This window comes from Drosophila innubila, assembly GCF_004354385.1.
Source record: "Drosophila innubila isolate TH190305 chromosome 3R unlocalized genomic scaffold, UK_Dinn_1.0 2_E_3R, whole genome shotgun sequence".
NCBI lineage: Eukaryota > Metazoa > Arthropoda > Insecta > Diptera > Drosophilidae > Drosophila > Drosophila innubila.
Genome location: NW_022995380.1, coordinates 24,193,163 through 24,211,675, shown reverse-complemented (window position 1 = coordinate 24,211,675; position 18,513 = coordinate 24,193,163). Strand labels below are relative to the sequence as shown.

The window sequence follows — 18,513 nt, the reverse complement described above, 5'->3', positions numbered from 1 at the left end:
CTGAAATGCGTCTAAAGTACCGCTCGTAATTGTCGCACATGATTCAACGTTAAAAAAAAAAGAATTATTTCGCGTTTAGGCAGACAACAAATACAATATGTACGTGACCACTTAATGTTCTGTACCAGTTGCGTAAATGTCTCACAGTAAATGTATGTGATGCGTATATGTAAGTGTGTAAGTGTACTCTTTCTGAATTAATGCCTGTCCAATCAACTTGGCCATTCAGCAATTAAATTATTTATCAAACAATCGGATCGAAAGAGTTCTCACGTAGCAATAAGGTCAATCGATTTAGATTTTAGAACTTAAATATACTAAATTATATCCATCAATTAATTGATAAACCATTCTTAGTTGAAACAATCGCTCAAACAAATCTATACTCTTGTTTTAAATCAATTTCCAGTAGTCCATAAATCTATTGATTAAAATCGAAAAATTGATAAATCATCTGCAATTTCAGCCTACCTTAAAAAAGAAGAAACTCTCACCTTGTGAGTAGCAAATGAACTTCATTAAATTATCGTATTGAGGTTCACAAAATGAGTTGCATATTGAAATAGTTTTGTGGTATCCCATTGAAAGATAAATGTAAGACATTCGAAGTTTTCACATGTGAGCATGTATGTGTGTTTTGTGTTTGTAGAGCACATACATATGTATGTATTTTGTGGTAGATCCAGCTTACGAAACTGAACAAATTTATGTTGAACTTTGTCCAAATCGATTTGTCTTAGTGACCATGTCGTTTTGTTCATGGTTTTGCCGACAACTCCGCACACTGGGACAAAAGATTGCTTTTATTTGAATAGTCAGTGAATACGGAAGTTTTTGCGTAGTGATAAAATTGTCTTCATGTTGATCTTCAAAAATATTGTATTAATAAACACCACATATTTATTGCTTTTTTTATTTTATTTTTTCATTGTTTGTACATTAATTAAGTTTTTCGATTGTTGATTTTGCAGTTAATATAATTTCTTTGAGCATTAAAAGAGTTAAATAAGATATCTCATTGCCAATTTTCTATAACGATTGCCACTGTGCTCAGCTGACGTCACAGTCCAAGCGTTTTAGTGGGAACAAATTGAAAATATCAGAGATCTCTTAATTACCAATATATTACTGTTGCGACTAAACTTAAGTAGTTCGACAAGCGACTTAAATAGGTATTAAAATGTTATACTTAATTTAGTCGGTCAGCTAAATGCGGTTTCGTTGCATCTTTCGTTACGTCTGTGAAAATGAAAGTGCAATGTGAGGGGTACAATTATTAAATATGGGGACAGCACTCCATTTCGAAGCGGAGCATGGCATGAAATAGAAAATGAAAAATGAAAAATGAAAAAAGTAAAATTCAAAATGCAGTGTTTGCTGCCAGGGGGAAGCAGCTGAGAAACTGAGACGCAGTTCATTGTGGGTTTTGTGGTTAAAAGCGTTGACCAACCCAGCTTTAGCTCCAGCTCCAGCTCCAACTGCAACTGCAACACCAACTTTAGTTCGAACGTCAGCTGCAACAATCTACAGAGTAACAACAAGTTTTCATATTTGTCTTAGGTAACACAATTATGATTCGGTTAAGTTTAAGACTTGCCTACATGGCTTATAGCATTGCTCAACAGTTTAATTAAGTTTAATTTTAAGGCACGGTCATAAACAACACACTTTTATTGCTCATTGCACATTGCATTTGCTTAAATCGAAACTAATTTAGGTAAATTATAAGATTGCTGCACATAACACTTATTTGAGATATAGAGATCTCTGTTTAGTTACCTTGCAAGGTCAATTATTGTTTGACTTATTCATCATCTGAGCTGAACTTAAATACGTGACGTTTTTAACATCATAAATATCTTGTTGGTTACTTCTTGGTTAATTACAGCAATGGCTTCCAGCAGTAGCAACAATTTCCGCAGCAAAAGTCACAGCCTAACACATGTGCCGCAATGCCGCCTGAGAACGACGACCACGACTTCAGATGGAGGTTGTGAGCGAAGCCAGAAGGAATGCTACTATTATCAACCACCTACCTCCCAACTTCAACTCCAAGTTCAGCAACAGCAACAGCAACTGCAACTGCAACAACAACAGCAGGAACAGCAACAACAGAACCAACTTCAGCAACAGCGGCATCATCAGTGCTGGCCAAGTTGGCAGTTTGGCCAATGGCTGAGCGCAATGACCGCCTATCGATTGCTGACAATCAGCCTCCTAATTGGAATTCTGTGTCTACATCACGTTCACGGTGTGGATCCCAAATTCGATCCATCCACGCGCATGCGACTCGTACTTGTGCCGGCCGACGCACAGGTCGGCTCTGTAATCTATAGATTGCGTGCAACTGACGAGGAGTTCGACTATCCACTGACCTTTGAGTTTATGGGCGATGCATCGTCGTCCACCGTCAAGGTGGAATCGCTTCCATGCACCAAGTACAATTCGGTCTGTCAGGCAAATGTTATACTCCAACGTCGCCTCGAGCCTGGCCGCTACTATGACTTCCAGGTCTCAGTGAAGGACACAAATGGTGGCATAGCCATGCAATTGTGTTCAATTACGGCAACCAATTTCAGCACACCCCATGACCTCATATTTCCACACAAACCCGGCATCATTATGATACCCGAGGTGAGTACCGAGTAGCGACAGCTACCCATTCCCATTCCCATTCTCATTCTAAATCTCAATCCCACATCCTCACATCCCATCCCAAAATACTCATATCATGTGTGCATTTTACTTCAAACGGGATAAAATTGTTTAGGCACGCTCACGGCTCATAGGCTGGTATGCAGTTAAATACTTAAATACCGATCGAAATCAATATAATCATACTTGTAATATGATAGACTTTTGTAGATAGCGATTTGACCCGGACAATGACGACGAAAACTTAATGCATTCCCAGCTTAAGATCTAATCGAAATGAATGTAATCATAATAAGATAGAATTTGATAGATAATGAACTGACCCGGGCAATGGCTTTTAACATTAAAACTGACCCGGACAAACGCCAGCCATGTGTTTATAAATCGAATAAGGATTATCTTGTTTAGACATACTCATAGTTAAATACTGACAGGCTGAATTTAATATCTACTCGAAATAATCTTAATGATAATCATAATAAGATAGAATTTTATAGAAAAAGAACTGACGCGATTATGCTCACATTAAGATCTAATCGATATAATAGACATAATAAGATAGAATTAGTTAAATAGAAAACATAGCTGGGACAATGCCGGTCAATAGTTTATGATTATACCAATATCAATAGTTTAACTAATGTTTTTTATATTCTTTTTTCAAGGATGCCAAGCGAGGCACAGAACTCGATTATGTGATTGCCCGAAAGAATCCGCTTTATCAAAAACCAGTCTACCTCGAGCTATGGGTGAGTAATAGATCTATTATTAATATATTTAAGCTATTAAGTTTAATTTTATATCGTACTGTTAGTATTATAAATTGTAATTTAATGATTATTAAAATTAATATTTCTTCGTAACTAGGGTTCTCCGTTATTTGCCATAAGACAAAAGATAATATCAACTGAGACAACGGAAGGTACAGTTTTCCTGCTGGGTCCTTTGGATTTTGAAAAACAAGCCATGTACCACTTGACAATTCTGGCTAATGTACGTCTAACTGGTTAATTTGAATAAGTCGTGATGTGTAAAGTGTTATTCTTGTTCGTAACTCTAGGATGCATATGCCGAACCTGGACAGGATGGTCGCAATATTGCTGGCATGGAAATTGTTGTCATTGTTCAAGATGTACAAGATCAACCTCCGGTTTTTACACTCGCACCACCTGTTACAAAACTGCCACCTGGTATACTTCCAGGCGATAAGGTGAATTAGATGAAATTTAATTGTAACAACTTAACTTAAATTAAATACTTTTTTTTGATCTTGAAAGATATTGCAAGTTCATGCGGAGGATGGCGATAAGGGAAATCCCCGGGAAGTGCGTTATGGCTTAGTGTCGGAAAACAATCCTTTCACATCTTTTTTTGATATCAATGATACAAGCGGTAAGTGAACTAATACTCAGAGATTTTTATTGTTGTTAATAGCATAAACAAGTAGTTAGCTTAAAGTTTGAAAAAAAAAAAGTTAAGTTTGTAATTAAAAATGCTTGATTAGCGGTAGGATGAAAGACAGCTAATGATATAATAGTAACTTTTGCTGCTTTTGGAAATTGCCATTATTTTAATATACCTCATGCGGGCATTTTTATGGCTACAGGGTATCGTAACCACACCGCTGAGAGAGATACATATTAACATAACTACCAGGCAAAAGAACAGCCTTAACAGCAATCGAACGGACAACGGAGCAGCTCCAGCTTCAGCTCCAGCTCCAATCCGGTCTGTCGTTAGACTCGTTAGATAGCAAAGCTCATCTTCTCGTACGTTGACTGTGACCAAGTTCTGGTAGTTCTGCAATTTGGCTCTAGGCTCTGCAATGACTTTGCCCCTGCCACTGCCATCGCCACTGCCCCTGCCCTTCATTACCCCGATTCTCTTCTCTCTTCAATCCAAAAGCAATGATTGCGCTTCAGCTTCCTTGTTTTCGTGCTCGTCTGGTTCACTGCCAGTTTGATGGCAATGACTCTCTGAGTCTGAGTCTCAGTCTCAGTCTGTCTCTGGCAGACTGGAGGCTGTATAGCATGTCTGTCTGTCTTTTGTTTTGCTCGCTGAAGACGATTCAGCAACAACTGCAACAACAACCACAAAAACAACAACAGAATTTCGTGCCTTTGCCACAACTGCAATTGTGTGTGTGTGTGTGTATGTGTGTGTCTTTAAGGCAAATCTTGAGGCCGTCTTCCTTAGCGCTAAGCGAATTTTGGCTAAGACACAAGAATTTCATGTACTTGCTGTGTATGTGTTAACGTATGTTGGAATTACAGACGATCGATTATGATCTACACAGTCTCTGAGCTAATTACTCATATGAATTATTTCAATGTAAATGACAACAATTTACATGTGAAGAGCTGGAAAAAAAACATTGCATTTAAAATGTTCTCAAGACATTGTCTTGATTACTTTCTGTTTCCTTTGTGTCTGTTGTGGGCCAAGTGATCCGGCTGCAAAGCAAAAAGTGAAATGGTAGCATTATCTCGTACATAGCTTGGCTAAAAGCAGCAAGAGGCGGCCTAGTCTATTGCCATGAGAGCAATCTCTTTTTTTTCTGGTCTCCTCTGCATCTGCATCTGTTCCCATGACTGCCTCGAGTTTTTACCGTCGCCTTTAATAATGGTTATTATCGGGGGACAGTACTGAAAGAAAAACAAAAAATATATATACAATTTTAATATAATTTGCGGCGGGAAAAAATTTGTAAAACAATGGGAAAAATTATTCATTTATATTATGATATTATTTGATAACTTTTTAACAATCCTTAACGTATGCTAACAATTTTAATTAACATATATATTATTTCTAAAATTAATTTTTTAATATTGAAATTATGCAGGTGAAATTTTCTTAATGCGACCTCTGGAAGATATTGCGGCCATAACGCATGTGGGCGATCCCGTCTTGCTCACGGTAATTGCGGAAGAAGTTAAGGTTGGTCGTGACGAACCTCCAGCCATGGCATCCACAGTGCAATTGGCGTTCTTTCTGCCGGAACGTACAAATTCGCCGCCTTACTTCGAGAACGATCAGTAAGTACAGAGAGAAGATCGAGCAACAATCAAAAACATGTAAAAATGCTGGAGCCGAAAGTTAACGACCAACAGATACGCTGTCTTAAATATCAGCAGTAAATAAATTCATAAAATAATAGACAAACTAATGATAGATAGAGAGACATGTCAAGATTGTCTAGACTCTAGACTGTTTATGATATGCAGTCTCTAAATATTTTATAGCTATTCAGCAATCTCTTCTCTACCTTCTTTAACTTTGCATCTCAATTGCAATTTGGTTAACTCTCAAAAAAAAAAAAAGGCAAGGAAAAACCGCATTTGCAACCACATTCATTAACATAAACTTCAAGCCGTTCACAATGAGGATGATAAGATTACCACAACATCGACTGTAGACTATATCAATTTATGCCAAGTTCGTCTTGGCGAAATTCCTCCTAAGCTTGAAAATACCTTTACAGTTGAATAGCTCAGATGCAGCTCAAGCTTGAAGTTGAAGTTGAAGCTGAGACCGAATCTCGTCGTGTGGTGCAGCATTTACATAGTTCCTAGCTGGATGCTAATAACTCGCTCACGATTTGTTCCCTCTTTTTTCCCTTGTTTTTTTGTTTTTTGGTTTCCTTCAATGCAGCTACGTCTCGAGGGTGGACGAGAATGCCCCTCAGGGTACAGCTCTGACGTTCGTCGATCCATATGTGCCGCGTGTATATGACGATGATACTGGCAAGAATGGCGTCTTCTCGCTGACATTGCTTAACAATAATGGAACATTTGAGATTACACCCAATGTGGCTGAGCGCAGTGCATCGTTTCTCATTCGAGTGCGGGACAACTCTTGGCTGGATTACGAGCAACGGCATTCAGTACAGTTCAATGTACTTGCCCAGGAGCTGGGACCTGCCACAAATCTATCGGCGATCGTTAATGTTACCGTCTACATCAATGATGTTAACGACAACACTCCGGTATTTGATCAGCCAGCCTATACGGTTGAGTTGCCGGAGAACATGACGGTGGGCACAAAGGTTGTTCAAGTACATGCAAATGATTTGGACTCGGGTTTGGGTGGCAAAGTTCGTTACACTGCCATATTGGGATACCTGAACACCTCACTTAATTTAAATGCCGAAGACGGTATGATCACGGTGTCGACCAACAGCCATGGCTTCGATCGCGAAGTTATGCCTGAATACCATTTGTATGTGGAGGCCAGAGACATGGATGGTAATGGGAATCGAGCACAGGTGCCGCTCATTATCAAGCTAATCGATGTTAACGACGAGGTGCCCATCTTCGATAAGGATCTCTACGAGTTTATACTGGCAACCGATCTGCAGAGCTTCACAACCAACGCCTTTATACATGCCACCGACAAGGATGCCACAGCACCGAACAACGTTGTTCGATACGAGCTAATCAATGGCAACTATGACAATAATTTCGTCTTGGACAAAGTGACTGGAGAGTTGACAGTTCGCGAGAAGATCAAACTGCGTTCCAAGAAGCAGATCAGCGAACGAAGGCGACGATCTGCAGTTTCCGATGATGATGGAGATCTTTTTATACTGACAGCTAGGGCCTACGATCTGGGAGTTCCTGTTCGTTTTTCGACCACAATTATACGCATTTATCCGCCGGAAAGTAGAAAGCGCACTGTGACTTTTGTTGTACCTGGACTCAATCCAGACAAGCGCAAGACAGAGGAAACCCTATCTGCCATAACGGGAGGCAAGGTTTTCATACATGAGATACGTCCGTTGAAACCGGAAGAACCTGGAGCTAAAGACATACCCAATGGTAATCCAAACATCAAAGAAAGGAGTGTCGTCACCGCAACTGTTCTCTACGACAGCTCATCTGTGGTGGACATCTCGCAGATCCAACAACGACTCTCACAGCACAACAACTCATACGCGATCATGCCACAGGATACGGCAGAAACAGACGTAAGTTAACCAAAACTTAGTCTTGATTAACATTTAACTAGGGACTAATGAAAGTGTTTGCTTTAACAGAATCTCACTCCCTTGCAGACGCAGTACAAGGCCGAGAATAAAGTCCTTTTTTGGCTGCTCATTCTTTTGGCCACATTGGTTGCCCTGACAATCCTGATCCTGCTGCTTTGTTGCATTTGCTCGTGGTGTCCTCTCTATGGTGCAACAACGTAAGTACCTTTAATAAATGCAATGCAACCCATTGTAATATAGTTTAACTATCCTATACTTTCATCCCTTGCTTATTGACTTTGTAACTTAGTCTTGGGCAAATGTCATTCAAAGCTATACGAAAAATGCCAAAAATAATCCAACCAAATACCTAGACACAATCCAAATTTCAATGAAATCAAGCGAAAATATTATAACTTTTGAAAAATTTATTTTAGTAACTCCCTTTAAAGAGAGTCTCCCAGACTTGATGGTTTTACTATAACAAAAGCCCTAACGTTTCTAACTATTAAACTCTAATCATATATGTAGTTTTTAATACTTTTCAAGAGATATTTCTTTGAAATAAGCTCGAGAAATGTACCAAAGACTAAGTACAGAGCTCAACGGAGTGAGGAAATTAATAAACTTATTGCAGTTCATAGCATTAATCATCACTACAACATCATTTATATCATCTTTAATTGTTTATTCTTCTCTTGTAGCAAAAGAATAGTTAATATCAGTAAAACTGAAGACGATGTACATCTAGTGCATAGGGAAATGGCAAATGGAAAACAAACAAAATCTGTTCAGGTAGATTTTGAACAATTTCGATCTACACTACAATAGATTATTGCAACATTTATAGAGAACTTTAAGCATTCACACACATTCACACTCTTTCACTAAATGGCAATTTCGTTAGTTATTTAACAATTTTTTAGTTCTTTTATTTTAACTTTCTAAAAAAAACTTTGACCTCTTATCCATAACTTCCACTGGTTCTGGGCGTTTTTTCTAATTTCGATTCTCTGAAATTTTTCATTTAATTAATTTTAAATACATTTACAGGTCGCAGAGTGGATGGGAAGAAGAGAGGCGTGGTCAGCGGAGAAACCATCAGATACACGAACGAAGCCAACACGCTGGGAGTTCCGGGATGGTCGTGAACAGTCTGACGAAAACGTAGAAATGCAACACGCTGGAATTGATAACGATCATGATAACAACGCTATGCATCGTACCCAATCAGCTGAATATCAACAAAGACGCGTTCGCATTAAGTAATACTGCTTATACTTTTAAAGCTTAAGATAGTATTATTAACTATGATTCTCCATTTATTTTTAGAAATAACCGCACAGCCAAAGAAGAGCCTCATCTTAGTTTCCATAACTCTAGAACTAATTTAATTAACGATCGTGACGTTTACATTGAAGACGTATTGGATGATCAGCACCTGGATGAGATCAAAGAGAACTTTACTCGCGGCAAAGGCAACAGAAATTTGGAGCATTCTCGACTGAAAAACTATGACACGGAAACTCGACATATTGACGATGATTCAATGCGAAGGCATGAAATAGAGAGGGGAAGCGATATCGATTTACATACTGCACAAAACAGTCTCAAGAATAAGCGGGAACTCTTCATTAAAGACGGAAATGTCGAGATACTACAGTTAATGACCAGGGATAAAACTCGAGACGGTCCTGGAATGGATGAGGATAATATATATGTGAATGTTCCAATGAAATCAACAGATCTCACACATCCACAACTATTAATGGTCGACAATACGGGCAAGGAGATACTAATGCGAAGATTCATTGAAGAGCAACCGGATGGAAAGCAGATAATACGAGAGCATTATCATATTGTACCAGGCGCAACTTATATTCAATCGATGCCAAATGAAGTCCAACAGGGGTCAACACTCAAGGGTGATACGTTTCCCTTTGGTAAATCGGGACCAAATAGTATTGTCTATTCACAAACAGAACCGGAGGTGAAAGTCATACATACCCAGTCAGTTCAGGGGGCAGAAGGGGCATCTCAAATCCAGCCTGCGATATCGAATCAGTCACTTACCCAGGAGCTAGAGAATTCGTTGAAGCAACAAAACGCTCTGTTGCGACAGATCCTGATGGAGAAGGAGATGCTGGAGACGAGGTATACTCAGCATGAGCTAGTTTTAGAAACACAAAGTCTTCCAGGTCAATCGATGGCCATCGGGACACAAACGGACTGCGATGCAGGCACACAAACTGAACCAGCTGAGAGCTATACCGAAAGGACCACGGTCAGTTCACAGGCCCAAGTGGGAACGTCTCGTCGACGAGCCCGTAGTGAGAATGATGACTCAATGTCCGAGGATGAGTACAGATATGTGCGCTTTAGTCCACCAAACAGTCCCGAAGGAGTCTATTGGATCAAGCGTCGTCGTCCCAAAAAGCGATCTAGGCTACGGGGCAACTCACAGCCGGGAAAAAGAATCGTCATGGTCGAAGATGTTAAGCGAAAGATACGAACACCCATTAAGGAGGAGGAAGAGGTATACGAGAGAAAGAGAATTCCACCCAAAAAGCCGTTAAGGGAAACTAAAACAAGTATCCTACGCAAGCAACTGAGCGATGAGAGTCGGAAGAACGAAGGATCCTCACACATTGAATCCAATGGAAGTCACAGGCACAAATCGGAAGCTTTAAGTCGTGAGGTATTAATGGAAATATCGGATTCTCTAGATGATGCCGGAAGTCCCAGAAGACATAGATCGCGCAGTATACCCGTTCAACAGTACTATAATAATTCTGATGGGGAAGTCGATGAAAACGAAACTGAATACTCCATTGACTCGGATGACGATGAGATTGTTATTAGAACAAATGGAAACTCAACTGTTTATGCCCATGAAAGATCAGAGGTTTACGCTAAAAAGTCAAGAGATTCCGGGCACTCTGAAATGCATCAGAAGCACAGTGTATCCAACCAAAATAAAGGCATCAGCAGAAGATCACCATCGGAGTCACGCAGGGAAATCGAACCGGAGATTAAGCCGAGACTATCACGTCGAGACAGTTCAAGGCGTAGCCATAATTCCCGAAAACAAACATCCTCAGAGCCACCGCAAAGCCGATTGTCAGTATCGAAATATGAAAACACCATGGAGGATAATGACAGGAATGGTGGGGTCAGTAATCATCCAGCTGAGTTTTCTGGCTCGAAGCGTTCTTCCAACGAGCGTTACTATCAAAGCGAAACGGAGCTGGCTGGACACGAAGAACCGACCTCACGAAATGTGCCCAAATATATGGAATGGTATTATGGTAAAAAGAAACCTTCCTTAAGCGGACGAACCTCGACAGAGTCATCCAAGTCGCAGTTATCGACCAAGAAGAAAGCCAATGCATCTGAGAAACGTGTGTCGAAGCCACGAGTGAGTGTAAGGTCCGAGGAGCCGACGCCATATGACGAGGGGGGCAAGTTCAAACCGGAACCAGCTCCGCGTAGATCTCCGCCGAAGGGCAGCCGAATGCTCAAAGAGGATCGGGCCTTAAATAAGCAACATAAGCCTAAAATAGAGACTGACACCAATCATCCGCTCGTGCAACACTCTGAGCATCGATTCGAACGCGAGAATGCACCAGATGTACCAGCACCACCCACCAAGTTGCCACATTACATGTATCCGGAAACACCAACCTATGCGGATAAAGATCATTTTTCCCAGAGGCAGAAGTCTAAGCCGTCGCCCATCAAGGAAAACGAAGTGAAAATAACAAAATCAAAAATCAATCTTAATATTGATGATCATAGTGGATCACATGCCACATCTCATGCCCAAAAGCAGCTGAACGCATCCACCCTGGAGGATGATCATGACTCGGGGATTGCAATGAATTCATTAATGAATAGCATGGGTCGTCGAAATCCAATTGCCGAAAAGAAAAGCGTTTTCTCGATTGCCTACGACGATGTCAGCCGTGTTAAGAAGATCACTTCAGGTGGAGAGTCTCCCCAGTATTCATAATGCTATTTACGATTATCGAGCATTTTGAATTAACCAATATATGTGATAGCCTCTAAGGCTCGTTAATCTTCAAGCAAACGAATCGTCATACGATTTCATTTGCCAACTAAATAAACAAATAGTTTTTGTGTCACATACGCTTTAGCTAAAATTTGACATAATCTTGTTGAGATCGCTGCAATTAGTTTTCATGCACCGAATACATTTCGAGATGTCTTCACAAATGTCAAATAGTTTTCATCAGTTATGGAATATCTTTATCAAGCATACACGATTAATGCTGAAGTTAATTTTAATCATATTGGTGTATGCTGAGTATTATTTTTTCATTGTAAATATTTCATCTGTAAATTTTATATTCAACATTCTCTATTTATTCAATTTTCTTAACCTAAATTATATTCAAGTTCTTTTTTACCAACCGACCAAAAATGACAACTATTTTCTTTGATTCTGAGGTCTATTTCCACTTGATTCCTATGTATTATTAGTTATGGCCTAAGTCCAGTATATAACCTAGCCAAAATCCTTTATTAGTTTTATTTTATTAAGTAACAAGAATATATATGAAGATCAAATAATATATAATTTGTACATACATATGCAAGAGAACTGGTGCAATCAACATACTTAAGTATTCGAAAGATATGTAAGAATGTAATTGTCAAGTGTGCTCGAAAACTTTACAAAATCTTTAAAAGAAAAGTGCCTTAGGATACACTTAGTCGAGCACTCTTTAGTGGCGCGTTCTTCCTAGCTTTACTCAGATTTTTTTGACCGTTTGCAATTTATACTGATAAGTCACCAGTTACCTTAAAGACAAGTCATTCATATGTGCTATTCCTATTACAATTCTTATGTTTGTTGTTTATAAGTCTTTAATCCTCTTCTCGTCTCTCAAATACAAATATATAAATGTTTAAATTATAACTGCCATATTGACGTAAAATCATCTACACAATATAAACAATCAGTTGATGTACTTGTATATAAAATTAGATCTTAAGAAATAGTTATTGGAACAATATTCTTGCCCTAATGCTAATGTATATATATATATGTATTAATACTTAAGCAATATATTATAACTGAAGCACCTGATTTATGAAAGAAAATTATATGTGTCGGGTGATGAAGTTAAATATATATGTAAATTTAAGTAACTATAATAAGCAATATGTAAGAGTTAAATCAAATATCTTGTGTAACGTTTTTATATCTGATTATTGAATATACAAATAAAAACATATTAAACAAAATGCAGGAAATGCGTATTAATACTAAAGGCTGATAGTAAAGCACGTTATAATTCTCTTCTTGAGATTACTCGACTAGCTGAGAAACACTCTGTTTCTCTGATAAAAAAGCATTGACTCATGTTAATTATGAATTCACATGTACATAACCCAAACTAACCGTTTCATTTTTAGTACCGGAACCTGACTCATAACCGAAATAAAATATTTTTCTGTCAAGATCGAAATACCGATACGTTTGTACACGGTATCGGCACATTTTTCCAAAAATAATTGCTTATTTTCTGTAAGAATATAATTTTTCTTTGCATTAAAAAAAATAATAAATTCTGCATCGGAATTGACTTATATAAATAAGCAGAAATACATAAAAGAAAATAATACCATGTATGTCTGTTTTTCTGTATAATTGTATGTGCATTGCGTACATAATTTACAAATATCTCTAAATATTTCATTGCTGAGATCATCATTCTGATCCCGAATAGATACATATACATTTTTATAAACATACTTATAACATATTTATTTAAATAATTGTATATGTTGTTCTAAAGTGCACGTATATTTGATAACATTATTGGCAAAAGGCTTTGCAACAAAGATGCAGGTGATCGGCAAACGATCGGGTTTTTTTACCTTTTGCAACAAGGTGAGTTTGCCTACCTTTTCTCTAACTCTCTTGCTTTTCATCTTTCTCTCACTTTTTATACCCTGTTCTCTCTATAAGCGCCATATTTAATTCATTCTCTCTGACTTCCTCTCTCAATTGATCGCCAGCTATTATTCTCGTAATCCATTTCACTTACATATACTCACGCCAACTAAATATACTTACAGTGACTCAGATCGTAAAAAAAGTAATTTGTAGAACAAGTGGTTTTGGTTAAATTAAAAATAAATAATATTATTTTCTTTTCTCTATTTGAATTTGATTTCTTAAGCCAACGAACTTATTTATTCAATGCCTAACATTATTATTAATCTTACTTAAGATACTGAGTATATTATTTTCCACTGTTTCAATATTATGAGGTCCTTGACTCTCTATTTAGCGTCACATATATGAACATTTAAGAACCCAGTTTGAACAATAACTGGGTTTAATACCCCGTGCATGTTTTTTTGTTCAGTTAAAAAAGCTTGTTGAAGAGTAGTTACTTGAATTCCCACGTTAACATTCAATTGTGCACCACTGTACATATGCTCATATTTGTTTACTGACCTCCGTTTCTGCTCTGTCTCACAGAGCACAGTTTGCCGCCGAGCAGCTGCCAGTCAGTTTTCGTTTTCGTTTTCAGTTTCTCCACATCTTCAGGCGTGGTATGTTGTGTTTTGTAGCGCGGTCCGCATTTATACGGTGTAAAAATATTATTTTGTATTTAAAGATCTGTAAAGATATACATATATATAAAATTACATTATATACATATGTAAAAAGAAGGCAAATGTAAATATAACAAAAGATAATTTAGAGCGCAGCTGATCATGAATTTGTAATTGCTCTGCCTGCCTTTTCAACTTATTCTCTTTCCTACAAACAGCGTTTAAATGCGGACTAAGTGCACAGAAGTCGACAAGAAGTTTAATAATATAAATACTTTATTTTACAGCTAAGCAAAGTACCACAGGCAGCAGTTTATTTAATTGTATTTCGACAAACGTTCTAATAAACACGTAAAATGTGCAAGTGTCTAGCCGGTAACGTAGCGTGCTGGTAAGTTTAATTTAATTAATTTAGTTATTTTCAGTATGTACTTATTCGTATGTTCAATTGTGTATGCATGTAGAGAGACAGGTAACAAATCGGTGAAAAGCAAGTCAGGTAATACAGCCGGAATTGTTTAATATTAAAACCGGAAGCAGCTTACGTATTTATTTGCTTACAAATGGCCAAATACATTACAAATATAAGTGTATCTTAGCGCAATTGTTGCTAACATTTATAAAGATCACTCTGCTTATCTTTACATATACTTAATTGTATAAACAAGTATGTGCATACTGTGCTTACTGTGGTTTTTCATATTTCTAAGCAAATAAATATGTATGTACATATATGTACATACATGATACATATTTGGGAACATGGGGGTTTCATGACAACATCATATTAAATGTACAGTGTACACACATACCATGACACAAATGTATTAGCATTCTTTCATGCTACGCATTATCAGCTTACTCTAGGGTAGAACACCCTTATTTGTTCATAGAGCATACATACTTACACCCTTAAATGTAAATGATATGTAGTAGTTTAAGTAACTAACTAACTTGTATAATAGCCAAAAGGACAAATCAAGATAATAAACTCTATCTTTCTGGCGCTATTGACCTGAAAGTAAATAAACTATAGTTACTTAAGTCAGTGTCATAGATTCTAATATCTGTAGTTTCGTGGCAATTTTGTATTTTAAACCAGTTTGCAGGGTATAACGTAGTTAGCACTCATTCTTGTTCTTAATACATGTGTATGTATTGTAATTGAAGTGCGTATTTGGATGCCTCCAGCAAGTCCCGGCTCCACTCGGGCGAGACGACTCAACTTTGTTTATCCTTCCCCCAGGACAATCGAGGACAGTTAGCCGCCAGTTGGGCGCCAATCGTCATTTTGTCATTTTTATAATCATAAGCAGTAAATGCAATAACTAAACAAGGGTTGAAAGTGAAACTGAACTATGCAGAGTTAAACAGTTAGTGGCATGATCCGGGCTAACTCAAAATTAACTAACTGCGTTTTAACGAATATGCATAACTTAATTGTTTGATCATTGCTTTTAATTAACCCATAACTCTTAAGAAAAACAGGGAAACATAATTAAAATATACATATGTGGTAGTCAATAACCAGAATTTTCCTATGCTACACTTATTTTTTATGAAATCTAAAGGTAAAAAATTAATCAACAGCGCTTTTACTATTAGTTTGTTTGATCGCAGTTTATAATAGTTTCATGTTCCTTAAACAAATGTTAGAATTTAAGAAAAACAAAATTTATGAATTATTTTCTTTGTCAAAACAATTACTTTACATACTATATAGATAAATTTGTTGGATTTTCTTTAAAATTAATATTACAAATTCAATCATCTTTATTTCAGCTGCTTCAACTGCGCACTAAGCATGCTCGTATCCATAATCAGCGCCTTTTTTGTGATTTTTGTAATTATTGGAATTGTGGTTTACTTCAGTTACTACCACAAAACGGATAATGATAGTGTTAGCAGGGATCTGCAGGATGGAGTTAAAAAGGCAATTGATAATGTTCATAATGCTATACGCAATCGATAAAACAAGTGAGCTATACAAATAAAATATGATTAAAGAGCTACTAATATCAAATACTTATCCTTCTTTCAGTCCTGCATAATCTCCACAGAAGCCTTCATCAAATTAGCTTATGTATGTGCATCGTGTCTGTTGCCTTTCCAAAGGTCCTCCAAGTTGACCTCCACAACTGCATTTTCAGCAAACCCACAAAAAATGAAACATACAAGAAGTATAAATTTATTGCATTTTAAGTCTTCTGTACAAATATAAGATAATTTTTTATAAATGTTTATGTGTGAGTTGCATATTTTATAAAATGTTCTTCTGAATCTCTACAATAATGTATTCCAGTTCAAAACAATATACAAATATAAATGTGAACTCTGAAAATTTGAAATAATGTTGGCTTTTGATATTAGAGTGATTTAGTCGTTGTTAGTCTATTAGAAAATACCCTGTGTCAATATGCCCTTAATTATTGTACTTCAATCTGCGAGCAAGCTGACTCGAGGTTTGGCAAACTTTATCTGTCTAAGGTATACAAAAATGAATTAATGTCATATTGATAAAAATTCCTCTTTCTGACCCTTCAATAAATTCACTCGAATCTATCATACCCTACTGACTCTGTCAATGGGCATAACGTATACAAACACTGTTGTTGTTATTGTTCTAAGTAAACTTTCTGCTCTCTCGTCGCGTCATGGCATCAAACGGAATCTAACGCCATCTAAGCACGATTAGAAAACATGTGAATATGCTACCAGGCGCACAGACTGAAAAGCAGGCAAATGCTCTTTTAGAACACAAGAAGGTTAGATGAGCAGCGAGAGAACAACAATCACACACTCGCACACGTTGAAAGCATACACAACCAGATACACATATACATATACAGTGGTACATAGAAATGTGTGTTTGCAAGGTGTAGCGACGTATTAGAGAGAGAGCGGGACAGACAGTGAGAGAGAGGGCGAGGGAGAGCACGAACTCAGTCAGCGCAAACGCGAACATGTGAGAGATTTTAATACCCTGCATCAAGATTTATCAGCATCAACAACAGGGTGCATTACTTTTGTTTGCTAAACCAAATGAAATTAGAAGATTGCTTAACTATAAGATAAGCAAATGAAAGTCTTACAAGTCTTCTATAATCTGTTTCAATAAAATGTGTTTTAATTTTAATACAGAAACAATTTTAAGGGTATTTAATGTGTGGTTGCCCAAATATTCTATTATTTCTATTAAATATAATAGATAAAGCATTACCAAAAAAATTTCTATCAATTTGTGATTTACTGCAGTTCGATACTGTTTAACATTTCCCTTAACATTCTGTATGTTAACATTAACATTGTCTGCCAAAGTCTGCGCATTAGTGTGTGTGTGCGTGAGTGCTTTCCCCATTCACAGTTGATTCTTTGTTCGTTGTTTAAATCGAGGGGTCGAAACATTGCGTACCTTTACACACAGATATATGTACATATGTATGTATGTGGGTGTGTACACACAGTTTGTGTAAGTGTGTAACTCTGTAAGCGCTGCGTTAGCTACTGTCTCTTGGCTCTTTGGCTCCAATTGGAAATTGTGGGGCGATTGGCAGCAATCGGCATTTTTGCTATTGATTTGAAGCATTGCTAACAATTTATGTGCGCCTGGTAGAAGTTGAACGAGTCGATGGCTCCGAATCGTTTTTATTTTATCGATTTTATTGGTTGAGAATTTTCTGGCATTTCGTACACAGATTTGGAATGCAAGCACAAATTTTTTTCAGCATTTTAACGCATTTGAAACTGGCTTTTAATTTAGCATCTAAAGTGTTAAAAGTTAACTTTCGAAGAAATTTACGCAGCAAATAATATAGTATCTGACTTAGAACCTCGGTAGCTAATTAGATTTGTACGTACATTTGTTCAAAATGGATAACCAAATAAATACGTTGAACCCAGTTAATAAGCAATATATGGAAATGTCTTGAGTGATACGAATTCATATTTACCAATTCAGTTTTCTAAATCTAACCGTCAACTATCTTAGCATTCTTAGCGACATGTCATTCTCTATAATTTGATATTATAGACTAATACAAATGCGTTTTCAAAAGATTGATTCTCATTCTAATTCGTTTCACACAGTTAACTAACGTAACGATTTTCGCATTGTTCCTCGGTTCAATTAATACAGTTTTATCTGATAAAATTCAGTTGAATTGGTAAAAACTCTACTGCGCACTTGAATAAACTGACGTTAAATTGCCCATATCGCAACTGGAAAAATCATAATTTGTATTTGTGACTTATGTCAATATTGAACTGGAACCCTTGGTAAAGTTTAGCGTGAAAGT

At 37.2% G+C, this 18,513-nt stretch overlaps 1 protein-coding gene and 1 long non-coding RNA gene across 3 annotated transcripts; both read left to right on the top strand.

Annotated features, from left to right (window-relative positions):
- The first annotated feature begins 1,890 nt into the window (after positions 1 to 1,890).
- LOC117789473 (cadherin-86C) lies at positions 1,891 to 12,850 on the top strand. The gene is made up of 11 exons (XM_034628503.1): positions 1,891 to 2,634; positions 3,321 to 3,404; positions 3,523 to 3,648; positions 3,716 to 3,865; positions 3,933 to 4,047; positions 5,501 to 5,693; positions 6,310 to 7,624; positions 7,694 to 7,842; positions 8,329 to 8,419; positions 8,678 to 8,889; positions 8,957 to 12,850. Exons 1-11 carry the CDS (start codon positions 1,891 to 1,893, stop codon positions 11,634 to 11,636), a joined length of 5,859 nt encoding a protein of 1,952 aa, XP_034484394.1. The 3' UTR covers positions 11,637 to 12,850.
- Positions 12,851 to 14,197: 1,347 nt separating this feature from the next.
- On the top strand, positions 14,198 to 16,566 carry LOC117790588. 2 transcript variants are annotated; one of them, XR_004617990.1, is made up of 4 exons: positions 14,198 to 14,215; positions 14,506 to 14,609; positions 16,001 to 16,195; positions 16,260 to 16,566. It is a non-coding gene; the product is annotated as an uncharacterized LOC117790588 (long non-coding RNA). The 2 variants fall into 2 exon arrangements; XR_004617991.1 differs by lacking the exon at positions 14,198 to 14,215 and adding an exon at positions 14,326 to 14,342.
- The last annotated feature ends 1,947 nt before the right edge of the window (positions 16,567 to 18,513 follow it).

Coding starts and splice junctions, on each gene's coding strand:
- LOC117789473 (XM_034628503.1), top strand. CDS start 1,891: ATGGCTTCCAGCAGTAGCAACAATTTCCGCAGCAAAAGTCACAGCCTA. Junction 3,405..3,522: donor CAGTCTACCTCGAGCTATGG/GTGAGTAATAGA, acceptor CTTCGTAACTAG/GGTTCTCCGTTATTTGCCAT. Junction 8,890..8,956: donor CAAAGACGCGTTCGCATTAA/GTAATACTGCTT, acceptor ATTTATTTTTAG/AAATAACCGCACAGCCAAAG.